Source organism: Eurytemora carolleeae, unplaced genomic scaffold, assembly GCF_000591075.1.
Source record: "Eurytemora carolleeae unplaced genomic scaffold, Eaff_2.0 scaffold170, whole genome shotgun sequence".
NCBI classification, from domain to species: Eukaryota; Metazoa; Arthropoda; class Copepoda; order Calanoida; family Temoridae; genus Eurytemora; species Eurytemora carolleeae.
This window is the reverse complement of record NW_019396067.1, coordinates 209,834-230,634: the sequence shown is the minus strand read 5'-3', so window position 1 is coordinate 230,634 and position 20,801 is coordinate 209,834. Positions and strand designations below refer to the sequence as shown.

The 20,801-nt window shown below is 36.5% G+C and overlaps 3 protein-coding genes across 3 annotated transcripts; all 3 read right to left on the bottom strand.

Moving 5' to 3' along the window:
- Window positions 1-9: 9 nt before the first annotated feature.
- Window positions 10-3,914, bottom strand: LOC111710385 (uncharacterized). The gene is made up of 6 exons (XM_023484468.1): window positions 3,608-3,914; window positions 3,330-3,467; window positions 3,017-3,081; window positions 2,343-2,433; window positions 588-752; window positions 10-126 (listed from the first exon to the last, which is right to left on the bottom strand). The coding sequence occupies exons 2-6, from the start codon at window positions 3,387-3,389 to the stop codon at window positions 10-12; spliced, it is 498 nt and encodes a 165-aa protein (XP_023340236.1). The 5' UTR covers window positions 3,390-3,467; window positions 3,608-3,914.
- Window positions 3,915-4,333: 419 nt separating this feature from the next.
- LOC111710379 (cytoplasmic dynein 1 intermediate chain) lies at window positions 4,334-10,590 on the bottom strand. Its single transcript, XM_023484455.1, has 5 exons — window positions 10,411-10,590; window positions 7,594-7,784; window positions 5,667-7,180; window positions 5,184-5,278; window positions 4,334-4,553 (listed from the first exon to the last, which is right to left on the bottom strand). The coding sequence occupies exons 1-5, from the start codon at window positions 10,525-10,527 to the stop codon at window positions 4,380-4,382; spliced, it is 2,091 nt and encodes a 696-aa protein (XP_023340223.1). The 5' UTR covers window positions 10,528-10,590; the 3' UTR covers window positions 4,334-4,379.
- A 3,327-nt stretch (window positions 10,591-13,917) lies between these two features.
- Window positions 13,918-20,722, bottom strand: LOC111710620 (nucleolar protein 6). The gene is made up of 11 exons (XM_023484738.1): window positions 20,532-20,722; window positions 19,515-19,760; window positions 19,069-19,246; window positions 18,215-18,420; window positions 17,728-18,062; window positions 17,137-17,249; window positions 15,701-16,800; window positions 15,382-15,514; window positions 15,142-15,302; window positions 14,338-14,387; window positions 13,918-14,069 (listed from the first exon to the last, which is right to left on the bottom strand). Exons 1-11 carry the CDS (start codon window positions 20,685-20,687, stop codon window positions 13,961-13,963), a joined length of 2,787 nt encoding a protein of 928 aa, XP_023340506.1. The 5' UTR covers window positions 20,688-20,722; the 3' UTR covers window positions 13,918-13,960.
- Between the last annotated feature and the right edge of the window lie 79 nt (window positions 20,723-20,801).

Below are 20,801 nucleotides of genomic sequence, written 5' to 3'. Positions count from 1 at the left end.
AAAATTATTTCACTTTAAAAAATCATAATAGTCTGCATTTGGGTAAATGAGTGTGCCTAGATTAGATATTTTGAAATCTGAATCTGTCATATCCTTCTCAACAAACTCAATCTGCTTCAACATCTCCTAAATAAAAATCTGTTAAATAAATATTTTTATAGTTGATTTTCGAAGTGGTGCTGCAGTGTAAGCGATGTTGTGAAATTGTTAATTTGCTTGACAAATGACATTAAAGCAGCAAGGCTCACTAAACAGGAAGTAGAGTTAGTTGAAAAACCACCCCCCCTCCACCAAAATCACATATAAAATATATAAAATATATACTCCTTTAAATACAAATGTTGCTACTTCAGTTATATTTTCTTAAAAAACCATTTCTCCCCTCCCCCTTAATAATTACGTTTTCTTCAGCATATAAAGATTTTTTTGCTGAATTTGAAAAAATAAATAACTTATAGGGAAAAATAAAGGACCTTTTGCGTAAGTATAAACATTTAAAGAAGGGGGGGGGGGGTGGCCAGTACAATTTATCATCCCCCCCTCCGAAAAAAATGGTAGACAGGGGGTTCTTCAAAATATGAACTTACCAAATACCACGTGACCTCGTTGAGAAAGGGTTTACTCATCTTGTGACTGAGTCGGACGAAGGATGCTTTGGGCGGAGATTTAACAACAAAATTGAAGGCTTTAGTTTCTCTTCCCTGCACACCCTCATCAGTAGTCTCTACTTTACTGTTAAACTCAACTGTAACCTAGATATAAATTCAATTATTATTAATCATTTTCATCATGAAGTGTTTGTAAACGTAGTTTCAAGTGAACCTCCCTGCATAGATGGCCATGCCTGATTTACAAGCATATGGCCATGCCTGATTTACAAGCATAAGCTTTGTCTGAGAAAGTATGAATTAGAACCCTTTTCGAGTCTGGAGAACAGAGGGTTTTTACCTCTCTGGGTCTAGACTTCCTAATGTGGAGAAGCATCAAGTACTAGTACAATTTACAAGTAATGCCCAAGATGTTCTTACACATCAGTTTCAAGTTTCCAACTGTTGATAATCTACTAGCCAAAACTCCTTTTATCACATTTGTCATTTGTTATAAGTGGAAATTCTGACACGGGGTCCTTTAAATTTTCAAAATTTCACGTTTGTTGTAGTGTTCTTTTTTCTTTCCTCACCCTTCAACAGAGTTAGGAAACATTAATCGTGTATAGATCTATATTTAGTAAAGTCATCAACATTCCTCAATCTCCAAACCTGAGATAGCATATTCCAGAAAACTTGCAAGGATTATTATTTTTGTTCATGGGTTCAGTGTCAGCAGCTGAGATATTGAATTTAGAAACAATATAATGATCTTAACTTCCTTGCAACAAACAAAAAATATCAGACAGAATTAAAAAAGAAGCAGAGATTAGCAGAATTCTGAACCAATGAAAAGATAAGAAGAATGAACGGACTATTTCTAATATTAATTATTTTGAAAATATCAAATATAAATGTGGGGGTGTTGTTTCCCACTAGGGGTTTTCGGGGTCCTAGGACCCCCCTCCTCCCCCCCCCTGGGGAACCAAGAATCTCTAAGTGGAAAAATTTGGAATACTGTAATAATATTAAAATGACATTGAGTTTGTAATTATCTTTTATAAAAACCCTTTTAAAATAAAAAAAATTGTTAAAAAAGATATATGAGAAAAATCAATCAAATCTTGGAAACAGATTATAAACCTCCTCCTAGTTCTTAATAGTGAGTTGTAAAAGGGGGGGGGCCACAAAACGTATTACTCTCCGGAAAATTTAAACAGTGTTTAAACATAACTTAGAATTGTCGTAGGAGGCTGATTTTTTGCATGCAAACTCAGAATTATGTATATTACGTGCATTTTTTGGTTTTGAAGGAATCTGAGCAAAAGTGCGTATGTTTAAACACTGTTTAAATTTTCCGGAGAGTAATACGTTTTGTGGCCCCCCCCCCTTAAATCTTTTACTGAAATAAACAACATTAATTCATAAAAATAATAGGCGAGAGCAAAAAAAGCATTCAAGAAAAAAGAAGGAACGAATAAAAGAATAAACGATCGCAAAAACGAACAAAAGAAACGAATGGTCAAATAAAAAAAATAAACAAAGTGATGAACTACAAAAAATACGAACAAATAAAAACCAACGAGGAACGAACAATCAAATAAACGAACGAATAAAGAAAATAAAATAAAAAAACGAACAATGAACATATGGAAGTGAATCAAATGCATCATTGGTCGCTAACAAATGAAATAAATGTTCAAAACCGAAACAAACGAATAAACTAAGATGTAATAAAAAATGGATGCTAATAACCTCAAGACTGCAAATACTTGAATTAAATGCATCATTAGTTCCAGACATATCCGTCAGCTCGCCTAGTTTAGTAACAGTCAAACTATCATCCCTGATCACAAGCAACATTATCAGTTAAATATTAAAAATATAAGAGTGATAGTTATATCTTTATATCTATCCTTCAACAGATGCTGTGATTGTTTATATATGTTAGACTTTGAGTGGGATGCAAGTAAAATGTTATAATTGATCTTTGTACCAAATAACAAACTCTAAAGAATCTAAAATAGAAAAACTTCAAGATCCGGTGTCCTGCATAGAGCGGACTCTTGCATGATGCGGACTTGACGCCTAAAGTTTTCACCATTTTAACACAATGTTAGACATAAAAAGCAATGTTAAAACAATAAAATATGTAGTTGACATATATTAAATACGCATTTAGTTCTTTAATGTATTTTAAAGGGGGTGGAGGCAAACAAGTCATTTCCTCATGAATGTCGTCTTCCTATCAAACCATCAAACAATTAATATGTACTGGAGACTTAAATGATTTTTAATATGTTTTTCATATCAAAATACATTAATAAATATCGGAAAAGTGCCCACATCGATATCAAGCGTTCAAGATTGACAAATTCAAAGCGCAAAAAAGTTATAGCTTTAGATTTTTGCAAAGATGTTGTGCTTTCCTGAGACTTCCTCTCAAAATGTCCCGGATATTATCTTCCGTTAGATCGTGTAGACACTTAATATCCTGAAACATAAATTTTTTTTAAGATTTGAATTCAATAATTAATTTATTTTTTATCCCATTCATGCCCACCTTAAACAAAAAATTCAAAAAATCTATTTTGGGGATTTTAAAGCAAAACAACACCCGATATTGCAAAGTTTTCGAGAACATTTTTTATTCCCGAAGCAAGAAAAATTATTAAATTTGAAAATAACAAAAAATCTAATAATATGGCCGTCAAACATTAATTAGCTTTAAGATTTGATTACCTGCAACCCCTTCAGAGGTTGGTAGACTGTAGACTCTCCGAGCTGTAAACACTCCCCCATCTTAATTTTATGTTTTCTACAGATCTCTCAAATTCTTCACTTCAACAATGTTATTTTTTTTTCTCACCAAAAATTCATCTGAAAAGAGAAAAAATTGAAACCTAATAAACAGAACTCTTTAATTTCAGACATTAAAAATATTCAAAACTCTGTGCTACCAAAACAATATTGATATATATTTATTATTGACTAATTTTGTATTTTCTTTAAAAACTCACCTTCAGCAGATGAATATCACAGTTAAAACCCAGGCACATGATTTCTGAAATAGATATAATAACCTTCCGGCTTTGGGCACAAGCGTACAACATAGGAGCTTGCGTAAATGCGTACAACCGGATATAGATAAACAATGCGTAGAAGACAGGGAAGCATAAATTAATAATGAATCGAATATCACATTTTAAAGTTTGGTGCCACATTTATAACGTCATATTATTACTTAAATTATCGTTCCCAATATTGTTCAAAAAATAGTTTTAAACTAAATAAAGTGTCGGAAAATAGATATGAACTGATAATGTTAGTGCTTTCAGGTCTTGAAATTTTATCCAATCAAATTAAGTTAGTATAAATTATAATCTAACAAACATTATACTATCTTTTAAATTTTATTCACTTTTGGGATAATGATCTAAACATAGCCCCCGTAAAAATCAAAAAGTATTCACAAAATAAAAGAAGACGGTTCAAAATGCAGCTCAAAAAAGTTATTCAAAAGTACAGATCTTTAAAATACATATTTTGAAATTCGGGAACTAACCTTTCTAAAATCCGCGAATTTAATTTTATAGATTTTTGAAAAAGTGCAAAAGGAAACTTTATCAAGTAATTTTTATTCAAATTTGTTCAACAAAAATTATTTTTTTTTTGGATGAAAACACAAGCATTACGCTTCATAGTTGAAATATTTACACTTAAAAAATTGATGATAATTTTCCATGTTTGGGGGGGGGGGTGAAGTTTTTTGAAAAATATAAATCCCTCAGCTTATCTGAGCGGAGATTGAATTGATCCCAGACTTGAAGGTCCTGATAATGAGGACAGACTACTGTGTCCTAGACTACTATGTCCTAGGTGTCCTGAAGTAAGGCTGCCAAGGTGTCCTGAAGCTAGGCTCCCCAAGTGTCCAGATGTTAAGCTGCTAAGATGTCCTGTATGGGGTTAAACAACACTCAAATTTTAAACTCTTAAAAAATACAAAAATAAAGTCAGCTGTCACAAAAATAAAAGGGAATTTAAAACAAAATCAAAATTAAAAAGTTAATTAATTTCTGTTTTAACTTCGACCCGATCTTGAACGAGAATTTAAAGAAACCACCAGAAACAGACCTAAAATCCATGCCGTCCAAAACGTTAAAAAAGTAGAGGGGGTGGGAGAGGTGGGGAACTATATTTTTACTATTTGTTAGTTTTAACACAAGTGTTGAAAATGGATTATTTCAAAGATAAGATTACTAACAATTGTTAGGGTTTAAAATTGCAAAAGCTTTAAATCAAAACAACAAACTAAAAAAAAGAAAAGAAAATAATAAAAGAAACCAGTATCTAGAGGATGGATGAAGGACGAGTATCTAGAGGATGGATGAAGGATGAGTATCTAGAGGATGGATGAAGGAAGATTATCTAGAGGATGGTTGAAGGAAGAGTATCTAGAGAATGGAATAAGGATGAGTATCTAGAGGATGGATGAAGGATGAGTATCTAGAGAATGGATGAAGGATGAGTTGGGGGTCGATGGGAAAAAAATTAAATTTTTTTGGGAAAATATATTCTCCCCTGCAAATTGTTTACCTGTAAAGTATTGACGAACTTATTGTATTCGTCTTGCTGCGGAACAGCTAGTTGTTCTCCAATATCATAAACCCAAATCTTACCCAGATCATCACCTAAATATCAGGAAACAGGATACAGGATACTTGTGACTGAAGATTCAGTAGTAAGGAAACAGAATAAGGATAGAGGATTTAAGATTCAGGATCCTGGAGACTGAAGATTCAAGATCAAGAGCTAAGAGCCATAAGTAAAGAGTCAAAAGTCAGGAGTCAAGATTCAATTCAAGAATTAAGACCAAAAAAACCAATCATCAAGAATACAAGATCAGGATTGAAGCTTAAAGACTCAGGATTAAAAATTAATATGGGTTGCACGAAGCTCCTTATTGGAATGTAAAGGAGGTGCTTGCCGTTTTAAAGCGGTGAATCAAGTTTTAAAACAATCTGTCCAAAACACAAAAGCCCATGGATATGATGTTTTTTAATGTTATAAATATCCTACCTGCAGCCACATGAAGCCCGGACTGTGTCCAAGTAATCCTATTCAAAGCTGCTCCGTTCTCAATAGTAGCTGAAGCAGAAGCCACCTCTGTATCCTTGTTCAGGTTCCAAAGATCCAACCTACCCGTACCGTCCACCGTAGCAAAGAGAGCAGGATGGATCGGAGACCACGCAACATCATAAACATAATCTCCGTTATCTTCGAAGGAGTAGAGAGGTTTATTCTCCTTCAAGGACCAGAGCTTTACCGTCCAGTCAATAGATGAGGAGAGGAATAGATGAGAGAAGTCCAGGTTACCCTGACCATTATGCGTATCTATCCCTGTTACCGGAGCTTGATGTCCCTCGAATAGATCTAGGACTCCGGCTCTAGAACCGTGACGGCAGGCTGTATAGATTGTTCCTTCCTCAGACCCGACCAAGAAGTTGTTGACGTCGTTCTGCGGGAAGGTGAGACATGTTGTTGCAACAGCTTTAGATTGTTTATGCTGAAGTTCAAGGGTTTCCTGCGGCTGTGCGAGCATATCAAGGCTCCAACTGCACATTTTACCGTCGGTACTGATGGATATGAGATTATGCGCGTTCTGCGTTCCTACCACTTTCGCGCAGTAGACGGGGTGTGTGTGTGCGCTAGCAGAGAGTGGAGAGCGCTGAACCGGAGTTCTCTTGTTGTTTCTATTATCCCAGAGTACAATTTGACCGCTGTATGTTCCACCAAGGATAAGATTGGGATGAAACCGGGCAAAGACTGCGGTCATGACCGGGGACTGACAATGGAAAATGGTTTCCGGGGTTTCCTTCTTATATCTCGTGTTCCAGATCAGACAAACTCCGTCTGGTTCGTGGGGAGCCTCAGGGTTGTTGTTATAGCTGGCGCATAGTAGCTCCGGGAACTGAGTAGACCAGTCCATGGATGTAATAACACGGTTTTTGGACCAACGGTCGTCGTAGAAGAATCTGTTCAAGGAAAGCTTGCCTCCGGATTTGTCCTCCAACGCTTCTCCGTCCTCATAACCTCCGGTATAATCCACGTAAACATTGATATCTTCAGCCAGAGCTCGTTCAACAATCTTTGTTGCCCGATCGAAAAACTTCTGGAACGGCTGAGACATCATGATTACACTTTTCTCCTCCTCGCTCAGCTCTTTCTTCTTCCTCTCTTCCTCTTTCTTCTTCTTTTCTTCTTCCTCTTTGGTTGTTGCGGGTTTTACGTCCTTGACCTCTGGCATACCGTGTGGTAGGATACCTGGAGGCAGTTTACTCAAGTACCCGGAGGGTGAACCACTACTTGGAGATCCTGAACCCAACCCGGGGAGAGAATCCTCTTCATAACCATCATCCATATCATCATAGGTCAGGGTGTAGTAATCAAACCCACCCAGTCTCCCACCTCGGGCAGGGACAGGGTCAGTTCCCGATTCTTCGGTTTGTGTGTTCTTAGTGTAGGATACATTCTCCTTAGGAGGAATATTAGTCGTCTGAACTGCCACTAGACTCAACTGAGGCTTCTTCCGTCTGATAAAAAAAATGCAAGTATAGAAAACCATGGGGATATGCTCAGAGATCATATGTCTTCTTTAACGTAGATCTAGTGATGAGCCTTCAGTATGTTCGTTTTTAGGTCGTTTTTGCCTTTTTTGGTCGGAGTCAAAACGCATGATGTATGAGAAGCAAATGCATTCTGATTTTATTGCTGTTCTCACAGTATGTAAAATTTGGACACTGAAAACTAAGGAAAATTTATGCAAAAAATGTCCCCAAAACGATCCAAAACCAAACATTTTTCCATTTAAAAAAAGATTAAGATAATTCTTAGTTTATTACAAGCAAACTTTAGCTTGTCCGTCTGTTTGTTTGTTTGAATCCGAAAACGTCAAAACAGAGGAGTGGCACGAATCGCCTAGAATACCTGGTAAAAACAAAGCTACCTTAGCCTAGGACTGAATCCTAAATCCGGTTTAAGACTAGTATCCGGAGTAGAGGTTAGAGATACATCAGAGAGGGACGGAGGAAGGGAGGCAATATTCTCTACTACAGCAGCTACTGGAGTAATCCCTAAACTCTCCAAGTTCCTATCTATCTCCTGGCGTTCATCTCGTCGCAAACCAGATATAGCAGTCTGAAATACAAATCATTTAATAGTAAATTGTACATTAGCAGTTTAAAGAAAGTGGGGGGGGGGGGGGTATTTGTAATGCCTTAAAAGAAAAGTGTTCAGAGAGCTGAAAACTTTAGAATGGAATATCCTTAATCCCGATCTGTTAATAAATCTGAAGATTAAAAACAAGAGAAGAACAAGCAATTGATCTCGATATCCACCATTCTAAAGTTGTCCGCCCAGGTTAAATTATTATTATCCACGCAAGTAAAATCAAAAATCCAAATGTTTTAAACAAAATTTGATATTGAAATGTTTAGAGATCGAACTTTCTGTGTGGATATATTGTTAACTTTGAATTCATATATCGATATCAAATCTGGGCACTTTCAAATTTGAGGATCAATGCTTAATCCCTGAATCAAAGTTAACCCTGCAGGGTATGCACATCACAGGATATAGACGAGGGATTTGGTGAATCCGTACTTCTTAATAAGATGATGAGCAATACTTGATCCCGAGATAAACAGTATAAAAGTGTAATAATTTTTTAACAATTTATTCTAATTTAAAAAATATTCTTGATAAAATTTTAAAAGAGCATTGAATCTTTTCTCCGATCGTTGTATCTTTTTTTTATCTGATCATACATCTGTTTTATGTTCTTCTTTTTTAAAATCCACGCATTCCAATCTTTAGTAGACGAGGGAAAAATGCATTTTGACACATATTTCTGATTCATACTATTATTTAATTTGATATCTTGGTGCTAGAAATATCAAATTAAGTATAATAGAAAGTTTGTGAGGAATTTGCAGTTTTCAATATTGTTTTCTAATCTATGGAATGTCTGACTCAGCAACTGTTGAAAGGTTCCTTCAAACTCAATTTCCTCAATATTCTTCCAGGTTGAAAAAAAGTCATTGCACCAAGCGGGGTTTGAAAATTCTGAGGATATTCATTGTGTCAGAATTTCGCCTTAATAATGACGAATGGGATAAGAAATGTTAGGAAAGGAGAGGATATTTTCGACAAAAAAAAACTTGATTCTTGTTAGTTCATCTCGGACACAGCAATCTTTTCCTTGCATCCGGCAGAGTATGAACCGGTATCATAGGACATGGTGCACAGCCTATCTGCACTATTATTTTCTTTTTTTTCCAAGTAGGGTGTACTGCCATGTTATTTCACACAGGGTTCTGTTCAGCCACATGAAACTGTAGAGAGTTGTATAAGAACCGGACTGTTCTGAGCTCCCTTGATGTTTACAATAGAACCAAATTCAATCGAAAGAATTAACGTCTTTCCGACGAGTTTGGATACTTAATAACAGCTATCAGGCTTGTTATTAAGGAGTATATTTAAAGCTGCCAATAGCAAAATCTGGATCCAGCTAGGTAAAAAACTTCCTTTCTCCAGGTTAGTACAGCGTTAAAAAATTAATGCAGGCCTTCAATGTTTCTCGTAGTTCCGTTTATTTTTATCCTCCATTTGTATGCAGGGGTGTATACCCCCCTGGCAAACGTTTTTCTAGTTTGCCATTTTCTCTCTCTCACCCTGTATCTCTAAGTACTCTAAGTACTCTAAGAAATGCCGAGCCAGAGCCAGTTGTTGCTCCTCTGAAAGCTAGATGTATACTGTAAAAAATGAATATTCCCCCAAAAAACAAGAGGGGTTTGTCCGAGATTCACCGCTACCTCACAGTGGTTCTAGAAGCCGATTTCGGGGACATCATACATGTCAGACTATAACTTTTTTGCAATTTGCAAAAATTAAATATCATAATTTTTTTGGGTAATATTTTTTTATTATTCAAATCCTACTTTTCTCGCAATTTCGTAATTTTCTATCGGACAAAACTTTTATGTTTTTTTCTTAGATTTAAAATCTGAAAATTTGCAAAAATAAAATTTGTATCATAAATTTAATTTTTTTTTCTAAATAATCATTTTATAGGGAATATTTTTTCCATCAAAATCCTAATTTTTATCGCAATTTCGTAAAAATTATGATGTTTTCCGCTAATATCACAAACTTGTGGCATATACCATTTTAAAGGAAACGTTTTCTAGTTTTAGAATCATATATGGTTTAGTATTGCCCTCGTAGCCGTTTCTGAGATAATTTAATTTATCGTAAAAAATGAGGAAATATTTTTGCAAAAATACATAAATATTATTCAATTTCTAATCTTCTGAAGAGCCCAACTTCTTCAAAATTAATTTTTTTACCTAATTTTATTTTTATTTAAATAGAGCGTGATCTATACTTAACAAATATGTTGATTTTGTTAAGAACGCTTTATAAATATTGACTACTTTGTCTGACAAGCTGTCTTTGTCTGTTTTCCCCCCTGAATCGGCTTGGTAATATCTTGGTAATAAAGATGTCATAGAAAAAAATTCAGCAAAATTCAGGACAAATTATTTCTTCAATTTGTCCGGCTGCGGAACCACTGTGCCCCCTCCTCCTACCATACCATAGAGAAGTCATTGGCTTTGTTCTTCAACTATCAGAAAATGCACATAACACAGTATATTCTTTAGACTTAAACTTTAGAAATAGGATAAGTTTAGTTATTAATTTCGGAATATTGGGGAATTGTAAGTATTATCAAATTTGAAAACAATCTCGTAAAATTTAGAACCTGAGTAGCGGATTGCGCGTCCAAAGTTTCTCTTTCCTTCCTTCTTGCTTCCTTCTCAGCTCTGATCTGCGCCAACTTGGCTTTCTTCCGCTCCAACTCAGCTTTCCGGTCAGACATCTTCGTCAGGTGGGGCTGCACTACCTGATATAGAAAAGGGAGTGGTCATGAAGGGGGTGCTAAGAGATTATTATTCGTTTGCTTTCTTTATTTTCTTAAAACTTAAATAATGCTAGTTGGTCACAGTTTTCGGCCACAAAGCCTGTCATTGCCAAGCCGCTCGACCTTGACCTATTGCAGCAGCGCTCGGCCCAAAACATATCTAAAACCAGCATTACCAAGAATTATAACAGTTTTCTTTCTTTTTGTACTCAACCTGTGTTCTAAGTAACAAGTATTGTCTAAACTAAATAAAAGTGTGTATAAAAAAAGGGGGAGGGGGTAAGAATCGTATTTTCGAAAAGATGGAAAAGTACAAAAAAGTTAAAAGATGGGTGTAAAGAATTACATGATATATAGCATTCAACATCCAGGAAACATTTTAACCGACTATATGTGCTGATGGCGAAGATGTCAGACTCGGGTAAATAATTCTGGACTAAATGTTTGCTGGTGAGTCTTGTTATAACGGAAAAAAATAATTAGACATATATTTAAATGGAAAGTAGGCTTATTGGGGTCAGTCCTAAGGAACGATTTTAGGAACCTCCCCCCTCCATTCCCTCCAATCAATTTTGTACATGACCTAGATTTCCACTATTTTCAACAAATAAAAATATGTATTTTGTATTAACCTAACTCTAAATATATGCTAAGGTAATTTCCTAGGGAGCGATTTTTGGATCCCCCCCCTTTCCTATCAATTTTGTACATGGATATTAAATGAAAGAGGATCTTAAATGTAAGACATGTGGCCGCAGCGCTCGGCTCCCTAGTCTGTCCTAGCCGCAGCGCTCGGCCCAGAAAGTGTCGTTAACTTAAACTAGCGCTCGGCCCAGAAACTGTCATAACCTAACCCTAGATTAATAAAAAATAAATAATTTTGCTGAAAAATAAGTGGACATGTACAAAATTGATAGGAGGGGGGAGGGGGTCCGTCCTAGAGAACGATTTTTGGACCCCTCCCCTCCAATCAATAGGTCTGTCCTAGTGAACGATTTTTGGACCCCCCCCCAGCCCCCCCTGCTATCAATTTTGTACATGACCAAATTAGTATTTATTTAGCATTATTTAGGGTTAGGTTAGGTTAAGGCACTTTCTGGGCCGAGCGCTGCGGCCACGGGTTAGGTAAGTTGAGATTAGGAATACCCAATCAATTTTGTACATGAGCACTTATTTTTCATTTTTCAGCAACAATATTATAATTCATTTTTCTATTATTTTAGGTTAGATTAGGTTAAGAATATTTCTGGGCTAGGGGGCCGAGTGCTGTGGCTAGGACAGGCTAAGGGGTATTGCGCTCCGGCCACATAATCTGGGCTAATCGAGGTTTTATCTGAAATTATCTAAATCAGGGTTACACACGTTATTCATTTAATGTTTAATCAATACATAATTAGAGTAATATAATTATTATTAACTATAAAAATAAAAATTAGCTGAGAAATTTGTAATAGTGACGTCACACATCACCGAATTGAAGAAAGTTGAGAATTGCCGCAAACAATGGTTTACAAGAGGCAACTCCCTTCAATCAATGAATCAGCACTTACTTCCTCAGAGCCCGTTCTCTCCATAATAATGTTTAAACAGTGGTCGTGTTGTTCACGTACTTTGGGGGACGATAGTTTGGCCGCTAGATGTTTCTCGTAAGAACTATCTATCTATCAGATAAGAATTTTGCGTGAGACACCTAGCGGCCAAACTATCGTCCCCCAAAGTACGTGAACAACACGGCCACTGTTTAAACATTATTATGGAGAGAACGGGCTCAGGATGGTGTATTTTTTGACCTACGCAAATCCGCTATACTCTACTTCTGACCTACGCCAAATCCGCTATACTACACATCCGACCTATTAGTACGTGGGTTTACAGCTGCTACATGGACTTGTGGCCGCAGCGCCCGACCCTCATAGCCTGCAGTCCTAGCCGCAGCGCCCTGTGGCCTGTCCTAGCCGCGGCGCTCGGCCCCATAACCATTCCTTAGCCGCAGCACTCGCGTCCCATAAATAGTCTTAACCTAACATATCCCTCAAATGATACAAAAATAACCAGCTGGCGTAGTTTGGAAAGTTAGTAGGTCAAAAATTCAGTAGGGGGATGTTGCGTTTATAGACCAATGGACATAACATGCAACTCAGATAAACGCAAATTGTGTTCTGTACACGTGGATGAATGTAAACAAACCCAGCTTGCCCCCACTGAAGTTGAAGGGTTAAAAAACTTAGGAGCTTTATGTGATGTTGCATTTCAAGTTTACATATGATTTTTGCTTTCTGGTCAATATGGAAAATACAATAGCAATGTATTTTTATTCCATCCCTTAGGCCCTTTTCCCTCAAAAATGATGCATTGCCCCTGAATTCTTTGTTTTGATCTCCTCCCACTGCAGCACACAGATTTGACGCATAATTGATAATGCTGTTCCTGGTCTTTATATTTCTTGGTATAAACGATGTATACCCCACTGAGCTAAGAGTTTAGTCAAAGGAGTGCAAGTACGCTGCTGCATTAAAACAATCGATTTTTTGGTAAAATTTATCTGTTACTTTGTTAAAGTTGATTGAGTAAAATTGGTTGCGCGAAGCGGCAAAATTTTTTTTTATACATTTTCCTCTAATGGTAAACATGCAGACATGGAGAATGGAGATCAAATTTCTGAATTGGGATGTTGGTGTCCCCAAGATTCTAGGGGGGGATGGGTTAAGAACCCCAATAACCCCCCTTAATATTCGCCACTGCTGAAGATTAATTCTTCTAGCATTTTTATGGAGACCCTATGGGTGGGTATGTGCGTAGGTGCAGGGCGAGGGTAGGCACACGATGCTATATCGTTTGCAACTATAATGTCCAATTGAACTCATTGAACTAACGTACTTTGGCACTAAAGTCAGCTGATCAGTAACACTTGTGGCAGCAGCGCTCGGCCCACTGTCTTAACCTAACCCTACCCTCAAATAAAACGTTAGTTCGAATGAGCGTTAGTGTGAATGTACGTTAGTCCGATCAATCATTAGTGCAAATGATACGACACCAGGCACGCCACACAATTTTTGTTCGTCCGCTTCATGAATAACGACACAGTTCCTCATTATTTCCTCCGTCCACTCCTTATCGTCCGAGCGTTGCTTCTGTGTTTTCAGAAAAATTCAGGGAGTTGCAATTATCATAGTATTTGAATGATATGTTTTTAATCTACGCAAAATTGACTTATTGTGTTTCCAAAAGTTTGTGTAGATTACCTTTAATTTATTTACCTATAAAAGATTTTATTCTTCCCTTTTCGTATATTTAAATACGCGTTATCCTAAAAATCCTATATTAAACATACAGTTGATAAAAAACATAAAGCGTCATCTGTAAATTTTATTGAACAAAAAAATATAAAAAATTAGATAAATTGTTGGGTGTCTCGACAAATAATATCTTTAATGATACCGTCCCCCAGTATTCTCCAGTCCTCTACCACTGCACCCCAGTTCACTTCAATCTCAGATCCCCTGAAATATTTTTGAAGTAAAAAATACTTGCAATTCAAGGATTTATGAGATTTGTGAAAAAAAGACCACTGTTTTAATCAAGTGTAGCTTCAACATTTCTAAAAAATACCTAACATCCTTTATAAAATAAATCCAAAAAAAATATGAATCTAATATTTTAACATATATAAATAATTAAACTATAATAACTCAATAACATAAGATTATGTCAGTAGCAACTGTTTAAGAAAAAGTTTTAAAAAATAAATTGCTAAAAATTTATTCAAACCTGGTCATATGTCCGGCTAGCTCTCCCAGTTTCACTCGGTTCTTCGTTTTCTAAAACATAACAAATTAAATTAATAAGTTCTAAATTTTTTAGCAAAATATCCGGGTTTCCTTTCATTTCCCTCTGTACTACATAAATTGTTTCATTCTTTTAAAATGCTGTTTGGCAATTGTTTTAACCATTTAAAAAAGTCACACCATATTATCCATTAAAAATCCTTTAAATGTTTTTCTTAAAAAAATAAATGTTCACGGCATAAAATCTTAAATATCTTTTATTTTAGCGCAAATAGTAATAATAAAAAAGTACTGAATTACATAAATACAATAATTAAAAGTTTAAAGATATTATGAGGAATGAGGAATGGAAGCATGATGAACTAATTCTAGTTCTCATCATGAAAGATGTACCAGGAACCCACATATATCTTAATTTACATTTTTCCCAGGAACTACTGCAGTACACTGTTTATGTAAACAACAATATGTGGGTTCTTGAGACCAAATTCTGATGAATTAGTTGAACCATGTCGCCGATGAACCAATTCTCTTTCAACTAAAATATGCTTAAAAGAAAGGGTTTAACTATGTCTCGTAGTGGACAACTATTTCTAAATCATGTCCAAGTCGAATCTTCCTTGACCCTAATCTGTATTTTTTTAACTAGTATCTCTGTCTGTCTGTTTGTTTGTTTGAGTGTATTGACTCAATACTGGGGACATGACTTAGTTAGTAAGCCATTGGGTAATGTAAAGGCAAAGCTGGGTTCCCAAGCTAGTAATAAAAATAATATGTTTAGAGCTACCTGTTTTAGTTTTACCGCTATAACCATCCCTCCGTACTTATCGTAGTAGAACCTGGCGAGCTGACCGTAACATGTGTTCAGCTCCCCCAGCAGGTGCTGGACCGGGTTAAACTCAATAACAGGAATAACGGAGCTCTTCTCATTTTCACTCTTACTAGAATCTAAACAGTGGTTCATGTAACGTTTAAATTCCGAAAATTGTTCATCTAAAATTTGAATTATTTCGTATGTTTTAACCACCTTCTCGCCATAATCTGGATATTGCTAGAGATCTATTTGGAACCTGGAGAGGTTTCAGGTGGATAAGGAATTCGTAGGAATCCAAGGATGGAGTAAATATTTGTTCCACGGTTTTTAATTCTTCTTGATCCGCCTGAATAAAATTGTAGACTAAATTTAAAGTTTTGGATAAATTAATCGGAAAAAAGCATGTTTTTTTTTATGGCAGGATTTTTTTGTCAACATGCATAAATGAACATGCTTTCATTACAATAATAATAAAAATCATTGAATCGTTATTTGAGGGTTTAATGTAATATTTTAAAAGATTTAATTTCACCTTATCCTCGGGAATCTGTAGACTAGCTGCTGCCAGGGTGACCAGCCTCTGGAGCTCGGTCCAGGACGGACCGGGAGAAGTCCAATAGCTCGGGGTCGGATCATGCGGAGATATGACCGAAAGCGGAGGAAGACGCGACCGGGGTTCAGAACTTTCCATGTCCGGAGAAACTATCAAGGGAGATTCATTCCAATCATGGGATGAAACTAGCTGTAACCACCGGTAGAACGCTGCTACTGGAGACACCGGAGCCGAGTCGAACTCTGCAGGGTTTAGAAATATCCGCGCCATAATTACCTCCACGGCTGTATCAGATATAGTATCTCCAAGTAGATGAGCGGAGACCCATCGTTTCGTTAATCTGACACCGCCTGACCAGGCCGGATTAGTTTTAGCAACACCTCCCAACCATGAGGAAAATTGGGAAAGATGTCCAATATCTCCTCTTCCTTTGTCTCCGACACTAAACCTTAACACAACCTCTTGTGTTGCTGTGACGACAACAAGGCGTTCTCCTAGGACAGTGAACTTAATTCCCTCGACCTGCTTTTTCAGTGCTTTAGCCACCTCAAGGAGCCAGGCAACACGGAGCCGTCTCACCGCATCCTTGTCTTTCGGCCATTTACCACTATGCTCAGCTTGTAACATAACATCTGTACATTGAATATACTTAGGCGCGATTCCTAACTTTTCACAGAGCATAGCAACTCCATTTTTCTCCTTGACAGTTTTTCCTCCGATCCTCCATCCGGAGTTCCTGGCTCCGACCCGGGAGAGTCGGGTTTCTTCTCCGTATCCGGATACTCCGGATACAGCTAGAGGTAGTCCTTCCAATCCGTAAAGGATAGGTGTGATTACATCAAGTTCTTTCCGTCCTGCTTCTCCTCCGTCCCCGACTAGAAGCTTAGGATGCCAGGATCCTCTCTCCTCCACATCTACTCCAGGATGGTGTCTAGATACAATTGCTCGGATTAGATCCTTGATCACTTCCTCTCTCTGGGTTCCCCAAACCACAACTTCTTTCACAACTCCGTCCTGGAACCGTCTCAATTCGCTTCTTTCTCCCCAGAACTTTCTGAACCTGGCCGCTTCGGGGTCACCTAGATTAAATAAGTCTAAAAGATTGAGCAAAAATTGTTAAACATTTTAGTGATTCTTAGAAGAAAACAGTTTTTATATGATTATTTATTTAATTTTGTGAGACACAAGTTAGTTGATCAATGCCCGATTTCGAACAGTATCCTTAAAAACCATATCGATGTTTATAATTTTATAAATTGTATATTTTTAATTGAAGTTTCTCTGCAAAATATGATTTGCGCATTCATTCTTCTGTGAATCAGGTGTTCCATCGTTGCATGAAGAGTCATTTGAAATTACGCTTCAAGGATGACAACAAATCGTAAATGCGGGAATGTTTCTGAAAAAAAACCTACCTGACTCTGGTCCCTGTGTGGCAGGATGAAAGTAGGCTGAAGGATTTAGGTTTAGACCAACCATAAACTTATCTTCGCTGTAATTGCTATCTATTCCACAGATACGGGTAACCCTATATTTATAAAATAATGATATTTAATTTGTATTTAATAGCGATTTTTGTGTATTAATCAATCTAATGGAAACGTAGTTAAGATGTATGTAAGATGGAAAAATACTATTTAATAAAATTTTAATTTTACTAAAAACCTAAAAAAATCCCCTTAATAAAACCAAACAATGTTATCTATCTATCTATTATGAAGCACCTGTTAGCTCCGAAGAACCACCAGGAACCCTACCCAGAATGACCCAAAACAAAAATTAAGGAAATACGACTAAAGAAGAAAAAAGTTCTTTATTTTTACTGTTGATGTGCTAGATAGTAGATATTCGTAAATAATGACAATAATTATACTCCACCAGGACTCAGAAGTCCTCAGAATAATCAAAACATAAACACAAAAGCACACAAAACCTCCAACCAAAAAAAAGACTCAAAATAAAGATATTTTTGTTCATCCCTGATAATATGCTATTGCTGGTGGTACCTGTCTACTAAACCGTACTCTAGGTTAAGTATAAGCTTACAAGGATCAATATCAGATCCCTGAAAGATAACTAGTGTATCAAACAAAGCTCCAATATTGTTTTTAACAAGAAGTGTCTCCCTCAAGGACGATCTTAACGCAGCAGCCGCCCAGGAGCAAAGGGATTGCCACTGAGATCCAGGAAACTCGGGGAACAAGGAAGAAGCTCCGTCCCGATCCAGGATCGGAGACACGTCGGAGACACTTGGAACTGTTTTCTCAACTCCGAGAATCATTTGATCCGTTCGAGTAAACTCTGATAAAAATGTCCAAATCTTCCGCACTATCTGCCATGGCTAAAAAAATTCTTTTTAAAAAATGATAAAAATTTATTAACACACCTTCCGAGGGGGGGGGGGGGTGACATTTCTAAAGAGGATAGGTGGGATATGGGGGATGATTTTTTAAAGGAAATCCAATCATGTAAAATTCTTATTTTCTATTTTACCTTCATGGCCCTAGTGAGCTGATGTGTAAGATGAAGATGAAGAAATATGACAGGAAGAAGATTGACCGGCAGGAGACAACGGAGCTGCCTCGTCCAAACTTCCAGGAGCTGACCAGCACTCCGGTAGCTGGAGTGTGAGTTCATCAGTCGGGTCAACTCATCCTGGAGGTCGGAGGATAGGCCTCCATCCTCAACACAGTCCGGTTCTAAATTAAACATTTAAGATATTGTTCACGTATTAAAAGTAAGCTAGTTCAGTGTACAATGTACTGTACATATACACTTAAAAGTACAACAGTACCAATTTTAGGGTTGAAGGGAGCTTTGATATGGGGAGAATTACTGAAATGAATAAATGGAATAAGATCCCACAATGAATATTGAGATCAAAATACCGGGATTACGAGTATCCAACAGTTCAAAAACAACGATAAATGCTAGACTGAAATTAACCTTAGCTTAATATTTACCTATAATCTATCTATGATAATCTTATCAATGCATTTTCTATTTCGATACTACATGTTTTAAAAATTTAAAGGGACTGTAAGCGTAATTTCATGTGACCTCCATGCAAAGATGACAATGTCCGAATTGAAACATAAATTTTGTATAAAATGTGGAAGATAAAGTTATTTTTCCTGACTCGAGAAGTGTATGATTTCTCCATTATTTCTTTAAGAAATGAGCAAGTCCCCTTTGAAGAGAAACCTCAAAAGAAATCAACAGTTTAAAAAATCAAAAACATATTTCATCAGACAAAGCTTTAAAGAGTATCGTTGTAAATCGGCCATTGCTTTGAGTTGAGGGTCACTTGAAACTACGCTAACAGTCCCTTTATGGAAAAAAATTACCTATGATGATAGAAAGATGATTTTTAAGTTTTGACGAGGATGGGATAATCTTTAGAGCCGGGATATTAGTCCAGGGTTTATTTACGTGAAGTGAACAGTCCACTAGATTGCTACCAGACAGAATAGTGGATAGTTGGTGCATTGAAACTAGAAGGTTGTCCCTTTTTTCCTTCTTATCCTGTTCAGAAATAAATGTTAATTAAAACGAATTGTGACATTTTGTCTGTTAAACACCCATGGGTAATTTCAAAATACTGTGACATTTTGTCTGTTAAACACCCATGGGTAATTTCAAAATACTTATCATTGAAGCACTTAATAAAAAAGGACTTCAGAATCCAATTTAAAAGAATGGCTTTAATCGGGTGTTAAAAAAATTATGAAGATAAATGCAAAATATCGAATATCGGTTGAGGATTCATTTTCATTTACTAAATATAACATACCGATGTGGTTTTCTTGAAATGGAGAGAAATCTTGATTACTCCGACAGCATGAGGAAACACTAGAGAGTTTGATCCAAGTTGTCCTGTTTGGATCACGCTGAGAATCTTAGCTCCGGGATACTTAAACCCGTCCCTGAGTCCTTTAAGCCTGGGAGCAGAACCGCCAGAGAGAACTTTAGATTTGCTAGTCTTGGGCAGATCAGACTTCAAAAGCAGAGCAGAGATCTTTTCTATCCATTCAGTTATCTTGAATACAAAATGTTTTCGAGGCTTAAAGTGACTGTAATTGTAATTGTAAGTGACCCTCCATGCAAAGATAGGAATGCCCAATTTGCAATGACTCCATAAGTGTTAATTTTTGTAAATTTCTTTATTGTTTCATTTAAGCAAGATATGCAAGAACCCAGAGAAAAGTAAACAGTTCAAATAAACAAAAACATGCATATCTAATTCATACTTGATCCGGCATAGCTTTTACAGTACCGTTGTGAGTCAGGCAATGCATTCCTTGCATGGAGGGTCACTTAAACATTACGCTTAGTCCCTTTCGAGGAGTGGGGGGAAAAAGTGGGAACACTAATCCAGTTCCAGATCATTACGGCTTTTTAAAGTTTTACTAAACTATCTCATGAAAAATGTCTCAAATTAAAAAAAATTTTCTTTACCTGAAATCTGATTGATTTATGCAAAATTTGGAGAGTTTTACCGATGCCTTATTACTCAATAAAATATATTGGGGTATTTAGAGAAAAGTTTTTTAAACCATTTCGTTGATATTTTATCCGAGGAGCAAAAGTATGCATTAGGATTTTAAGAGCTTAGGTTAAAACTTGTTAATCTACAAGGATTGAATATAATTTGAAGGGATTTAATACTTATTCTGCAATTCTTTGCAATATCAGCTGACTTATACTTTTGCGGCATGTAGCATAGATTAGCCGAGAATTAGAAAGATTTAACATATTCCAATGGATTAAGAGTACATAGTTCCGATCTCTGTGTCATTAAATATCTTACTTGAGTTTGCACTGGGCCCGGAGCAGTGACCTCCTTCAGTATATTCTCCACCTGGAGGTCAGAGAGATCACGAGACAGGTCGAGGTCAAGTCCGGCCTCGAACCTTGCTTTCTTGTCGTCAGAGCTGGTCAGCGGCGTACCAGCCTCACGTTTCATTTTCACTGAAATTTTATATTTAAAATTATTAATCTGTAATTATATTTTTAACAATCTATATATTTTAATTTAGTATTTATAATACCCTTTTAGCTTTATTTTATTGCTTTGGAC

What these genes read in the sequence shown, in the direction of transcription:
- LOC111710385 (XM_023484468.1), bottom strand. Translation starts at nt 3,389, where the DNA reads ATGGGGGAGTGTTTACAGCTCGGAGAGTCTACAGTCTACCAACCTCTG. An exon ending in AACCTCTGAAGGGGTTGCAG is followed by an intron (nt 3,082 to 3,329) that starts GTAATCAAATCT and finishes TTTATGTTTCAG; the next exon opens with GATATTAAGTGTCTACACGA. An exon ending in ATTTTGAGAGGAAGTCTCAG is followed by an intron (nt 2,434 to 3,016) that starts GAAAGCACAACA and finishes GCTTGTGATCAG; the next exon opens with GGATGATAGTTTGACTGTTA.
- LOC111710379 (XM_023484455.1), bottom strand. Translation starts at nt 10,527, where the DNA reads ATGTCTGACCGGAAAGCTGAGTTGGAGCGGAAGAAAGCCAAGTTGGCG. An exon ending in GGATTCAGTCCTAGGCTAAG is followed by an intron (nt 7,181 to 7,593) that starts GTAGCTTTGTTT and finishes TTTTTTTATCAG; the next exon opens with ACGGAAGAAGCCTCAGTTGA. An exon ending in CGGGCTTCATGTGGCTGCAG is followed by an intron (nt 5,279 to 5,666) that starts GTAGGATATTTA and finishes CCTGATATTTAG; the next exon opens with GTGATGATCTGGGTAAGATT.
- LOC111710620 (XM_023484738.1), bottom strand. Translation starts at nt 20,687, where the DNA reads ATGAAACGTGAGGCTGGTACGCCGCTGACCAGCTCTGACGACAAGAAA. An exon ending in CGGGCCCAGTGCAAACTCAA is followed by an intron (nt 19,761 to 20,531) that starts GTAAGATATTTA and finishes TTTGTATTCAAG; the next exon opens with ATAACTGAATGGATAGAAAA. An exon ending in AGCTCACTAGGGCCATGAAG is followed by an intron (nt 18,063 to 18,214) that starts GTAAAATAGAAA and finishes GAATTTTTTTAG; the next exon opens with CCATGGCAGATAGTGCGGAA.